Source organism: Vipera berus (assembly GCF_964194415.1).
Source record: "Vipera berus genome assembly, chromosome: 4".
In the NCBI taxonomy this organism is placed as follows: Eukaryota; Metazoa; Chordata; class Lepidosauria; order Squamata; family Viperidae; genus Vipera; species Vipera berus.
Window position 1 is genome coordinate 9,142,817 of NC_138206.1, and position 6,000 is coordinate 9,148,816.

The following is a 6,000-nucleotide window of genomic DNA, read 5'->3' on the forward strand; positions in this document are numbered from 1 at the left end:
AAAAGGAATGAATGTGTTTCAGATTGTACACAAGTGGAAATAGGTATTTTTACCAAAACTGACATGTATTTTTTCCAATTAATGACCATATTAGCCGGAGATGATGAATCCGTTCTGATTGGCCCATCTCTAAAACCCTTAATGCACCCCAAAAATGCTCCCCACAAATGAACACTACATTGCAAAAAATCCTGAAACAAGTAAACAGCCAACCAATTAACTTTCATTAAAATTTATTTCAATATATGATTACATGTAGCGAGGTTATTATATGCACGGAAAGACTCGACGCTAACCACTAGGGAGGAATGGTTGTTGAAGTTGACACATTTGGCTGAAATGAATAAATTGACTTCTTTGAGGGGTAGGCAAACTTGGCTCTTTTATGACTCGTGGACTTCCAACTCCCAGAATTCCTAAGCCAGCATGGCTCAGCTTGGAAACCTTTCCCTTTCCCCTCAGCATGGCTGGCTCAGGAATTCTGGGAGTTGAAGTCCACAAGTCATAAAAGAGCCAAGGTTGCCCACCCCTGGTTAGACAAAGGGCATTATCTACATTGATTAGTGACTGGAAGTCTCTCATGGGTATTTTGTATAAAAATTAAAAACATGAACCCGTGATTTATGCCTTCTATCATTATAGAAACAAAGAGTTCGTAGAAAGAAGTATGATCCTTGACGTACAAAAGTTCATTTAGCGAATATTCAAAGTTACAACGGCACTGAAAAAAGTGATTTATGACCGTTTTTCATACATATGACCGTTGCAGCATCCCCATGGTCACGTGATCAAAATTCAGATGCTTGACAACCGGTTCGTATTTATGGCGGTTCAAGTGTCCCGGGGAGGGGTCATGTGATCCTTTTGCGACCTTCTGACAAGCAAAGCCAATGGGGGAAGCCAGATTCGCTTAACAACAAGATTACTAATTTAACAACTGTAATGATTCACTTAACAACTGTGGCAGGAGGAACAATATAGTTCTTTCTTATTAGAGAAAGAATTTGTTCTTCAACTTATGACAGCAATTGGGAATCAGAATTTCCATGGCTAACCAATGTAAGTCGCACCCAATTTTTTTGCCACAATTTTTCCCCCCACAATCACCGCAGTTGTTAAGTGAATCCATGTAGCTTTCCCACCCCCCACCCCAATGACTTTGCTTGTTGGAAACTGGCTGGGAAGGTCACAAATGGCAATCATTTGACACACACACCCAAGGATTATGCAACCATCATAAATGCATGTTGGTTTCCAAGTGCCAACATTTTGATCACAAGACCGGCGGTCAGTCACTTTTTTCAGTGCCCTTGCAACTTTGAACGGTCAGTAAGCGGGTGGTTTTCAGCCGAGGACTACTGTAAACCAGAAGGTAGACAGTACAGGGAGTCCTCAACGTACAACCACAAAATTTCTGCTGTTAAGTGAGACATTTGCTAAGTGAGTCATGCTCATTTTATGACCTTTCTGGCCACAGTTGTTAAGTGAATCACTGCAGTTGATAAGTTGCTAATCCGGTTGTTAAATGAATCTGGCTTCCGCATTGAGTCTGCTTGTCAGAAGGTCGCAAAAGGGGATCACATAAAACACGAACCAGTTGCCAAGCATCTGAATTTTGATCAGATAATCATGGGGAGGCTGCAAAGGGCGTAACTCTGAAAAACAATCTTAAGTCCCTCTTTTCAGTGTCGTTGTTAACTTTGAACGGTCGCTAAATGAACCGTTGTAAGTCAAGGGCTACCTGTACATAGGAAGCCCCAATTAAGATCTCAAAACGACGATTAAAAGAGTGGCAGGTCACAAACCAAGAATACACATCAAGTACTCTAGCATTCAGAGGCATCGTTAGAACACAGTTTAATGGCTAAATTTCTTCTGTCCTCTTTCAGGGCAGAAGGAGCCAAGTAGAAATTTAAAACTCTGGCACACATCACAGACTGATCCAATAAGCAGCAGAATTAAGATCTCCTGATTTGTATATTACAGCTCACTTGGCCACAGGAATTCTCCTTCCCCAGTTCTTCAGACAGCGAAAACAAGCTCTCCGTCTCTAACTCTTCTGCTAGCCACCTGATAATCCCAGTAACTTCTCGTACGTGAAGATTTTTAGAGCTTATTTTTACCCTTGCCTTCCTAAAGAGTAGGAACCCAGCCCAGCTGAGTAATACAATAAGCAAACACTCAAGTTGACTTCCCTCTCCTTTGCATCCTGCTTAAAGTAAAGTCTTTCCCCAGTCCAGTTGTGCCCAACTCTAGGGGGTGGTGCTCATGCCCGTTTCCTAGCTAAGGGAGCCAGCGTTGTCCAAAGAAACTTCCACGGTCATGTGGCCAGGATGGCTATACGCCGAGGCGCACGGAATGCTATTATCTTCCCGCCAAAGTGGTACCTATTGATCTACTTGCATTTGCATGCTAGCTGGACAGGAGCTGGGGCACCCCGTCACATAGCCCTCGGGTTTCAAATCCAGGCTGTCAGTTTTCCAGCTGACAAGCTCAGGGTCTTTAACCGCTGGGCTATCCTGCTTAGGAAGAAACGATAATGTCCAATCTACAAAATGCTCACCTTGCTCAGTGAGCAGATGGATGGCTTTAAAATGAGATAGATAGATAGATAGATAGATAGATAGATAGATAGATAGATAGATAGATAGATAGAATGAAAGAAAGAAAGAAAGGAAGGAAGGAAGGAAGGAAGGAAGGAAGGAAGGAAGGAAGGAAGGAAGGAAGGAAGGAAGGAAGGAAGGAAGGAAGGAAGGAAGGAAGGAAGATGGGTGGGTAGATAGGTAGGTAGGTAGGTAGATAGATGGATTTGGTGCAGTGGTGGGATTCAAATTGGTGAACAACCAGTTCTCTGTGTGGATGCCACTTCCAGAAATCCATTCCGGGCCTGGGCAACAAAAAATTAGCTACTGGTTCTGCCAAACTGGTGCGAACTGGCTAAATCCCACCACTGGATGGATGGATGGGTAGGTAAATAGGTAGATAGGTAGGTAGAATGAGAGAGAGAGAGAGAGAGAGAGAGAGAGAGAGAGAGAGAGAGAGAGAGAGAGAGAGAGAGAGAGAGAGAGAGAGAAGAGAAGAGACGGATCAGATGATCCAAAATTGTTCTTCCTTTTCTTGCAGAACATAACAAGCAGGTCTTCAGTTGTTTCCTGTGCTTCAGGGTAGGAACTGGAAGAAGTTGGTGATGTCCCTGTTTTTGCAAATGGTTACCTTTGCCACCTAGTCACCACTCTCTGGATAACCCCATTTGTAGCTGGGTCCACAAGGAGGAGAAACATAAGCACCAACGGTATACCCACAGATATAGATTGAGAATTGTGCATCAACCAGATCATTGTTTTTTCTTCTCAGTTTACACGCTAAGATTAGCCGACCTACAGAGTTTAAAGCAGAAACACACACACACACACACACACACACTATTCTAAAGGTTTCTGCCACAAAAGAAAACCTAGAACAAACAGCAGAGGGTGTTTTCCTGGTGTAAACACAACCACAACGTTTCACTTTCTCAGACTGCACGGTGCCAGTGGCTCGGTGGGAAGAGTCCAAAAGCACCAGTTTATTTTTAACCTATCTTTAAACCCACTGGGTATCCGTATGCTGTTACTGCAGCCACAAACCAATGAGTATTCCAGGCCTACTGGCTGAATATACACGTTTTTCCCTGTTTTCGTCAGCTCACTGAGCAGACTGGGACATCTTGCTAAAAATTTATTAGATCTTGCGCAAGGGCTAAAATGTAGTTAGCTGCGTGGCTCTTAATTCACCTCTCAGCGAAGAAAAAAAAAAAGGTCCTAAGGATGGAATGCAGACAAATGCCACAGTCAGATTAGATCTCAAGCAAGGAAACTCTAAAACCACAAACCCAAAAAATAAGAACCGAGAAGATACGTCATAGACTTTGGCTGGAGACAAAACTTCCATACAATCCATGTTCTCCATCAGAGGTTCTGTTCTAGAAGAGGGATTCTCAATCTTGGCAACTTTTTAAGATGCGTGGATTTCAACTCCCAGAATTCTCCAGCCAGTCATGCTGGCTGGGGAATTCTGGGAGTTGAAGTCCACGCATCTTAAGAGTTGCCAATTTCGGACACCTCTGCTCTAGAACAGGGCTTTTCAAGCAGTGGTAGGGGTACCACCTGTGGTACATTGGCACCTGGCAGGTGGTACGTGGCCATCCTAGAAAAGTGGTAGTGGGGGAAGGGAATGAGCACCGCACAAGCCTGAGCGAGAGACGGTTGGAGCTGCAGGGCTGTCAGGGCTCAGCGGAAGCGCCAGGATCAGCGCCAGGCTCCATCTTCTGCAACCATCCAGAAAACGGGAATAAAAACCAAACACCCACCCCCACCCCACCCCCGCTGCCAATCCTCAACAGAAATGCTCACAACAATAAAAACCTCGGACAGGAGGAAGAGCGCCACCAGGTGGGCAGGCAGGTGTATTGCTCGGCTGTGGCTTGGGTTTTTTTTCAGTGCCATTATAACTTCGAACAGTCACTAAGCGAACAGTTGTAAGTCGAGGACTACCTGTACTTTTATCACTTTTTTCCTTTTTTTTTTTGGTGACATAGTACTCAGATGTTGCCGTATCCTAAAAGTGGTACAATGAGTGAAAAGGTTGAAAAGCCCTGCTCTAGAATGTCCTATTATCAAAACTGGTCAAAAAAATAAAAGGGCAGGTTTTTTTTCCAGAAAGAGTTCTCAAATTTGAACTCTGCAGGAAGATCAAATTATTCTCCATTTCTTTCTTGCAGTTAAAATAAATGAAGTTTAATATTCTTGGGGTTTAAGCAATGTTTCCTTTTTGTCTTTATTTTGGTGTGCTTTATTGTAGTTTCATAACTATTTAAAAGACTGGAACAAAACAAATAAAACCCAATCCCTCTTCATAAATGGTGATGAATCCAGCAATTCTGAACAAAGGTAACGGTTGAGCAATCTCTATCCATTCAAACCCTCGACCAGAATAGCAGATTTGGGAGGGACCATGAAGGCCTTCTAGTCCAACCTGCTGCTGAGCAGACAAAGGGTTGTCCAATCTCTTTTTAAAAACCTCCAGAGTTGGAGCATTCACCACTTCTGGAGGCAAGTCATTCCACTGGTTAATTGTTCTAACTGTCAGGAAGTTTCTCCTTAGTTCTAGGTTGCTTCTCTCCTTGACTAGTTTCCATCCGTTGCTTCTTGTCCTGCCTTCAGGTGCTTTGGAGAATGGCCTGGATCCCTCCTCTTTGTGGCAGCCCCTTAGATAATGGATGACCCCCCTCATCCTTCTCTTCATTAAACTAAAGGTAAAGGTTCCCCGCACATGCGTGCTAGTCGTTTCCGACTCTAGGAGCCGGTGCTCATCTCCGTTTCAAAGCCAAAGAGCCAGCGTTTTTCCGAGGACGTCTCCGTGGTCATGACTAGATGCCAAAGGCGCACGGAACGCTGTTACTTTTCCACTGGAGTGGTCCCTATTTTTCTACTTGCATTTTTACGTGCTTTTGAACTGCTAGGTTGGCAGAAGCTGGGACGAGCAACAGGCGCTCACTCTGCTACGCGGCACTTGGGATTCGACTCACCAAACTGCTGACCTTCTAATCGACAAGCTTAGCGTCCTAAGCCACTGAGCCACCGCGTCCCTCTTTCATTAAACTAGATACCCAATTCCAAGCCAGCTTGGCCTGCAGTGTGGAATTATCTGAGACCCTTACCTGATTCTCTCCTCTTCAGTCTTCTTTAAGTCTGCGTCCCGCTGCAACACTTTCAAAATTGACTCCTGCTCTTCATCCGTAAGGAAACTCAAGTCGATCATCTTGTCAGTTTAGCGCCAAGAAGAAAAAAACTGAGCCACCGCGTCCCTCTTTCATTAAACTAGATACCCAATTCCAAGCCAGCTTGGCCTGCAGTGTGGAATTATCTGAGACCCTTACCTGATTCTCTCCTCTTCAGTCTTCTTTAAGTCTGCGTCCCGCTGCAACACTTTCAAAATTGACTCCTGCTCTTCATCCGTAAG

At 44.2% G+C, this 6,000-nt stretch overlaps 1 protein-coding gene across 1 annotated transcript in view; it reads right to left on the bottom strand.

Annotated features, from left to right (window-relative positions):
- SYTL2 (synaptotagmin like 2) overlaps positions 1–5,799 on the bottom strand; it is a gene marked incomplete at its 5' end in the record, with an annotated part of 49,408 nt that extends 43,609 nt beyond the window's left edge. The window contains one exon of the mRNA XM_081327701.1: positions 5,699–5,799. Coding sequence (XP_081183827.1) covers positions 5,699–5,799 — 101 coding nt within the window. The remainder of the gene's footprint in view (positions 1–5,698) is intronic.
- Between the last annotated feature and the right edge of the window lie 201 nt (positions 5,800–6,000).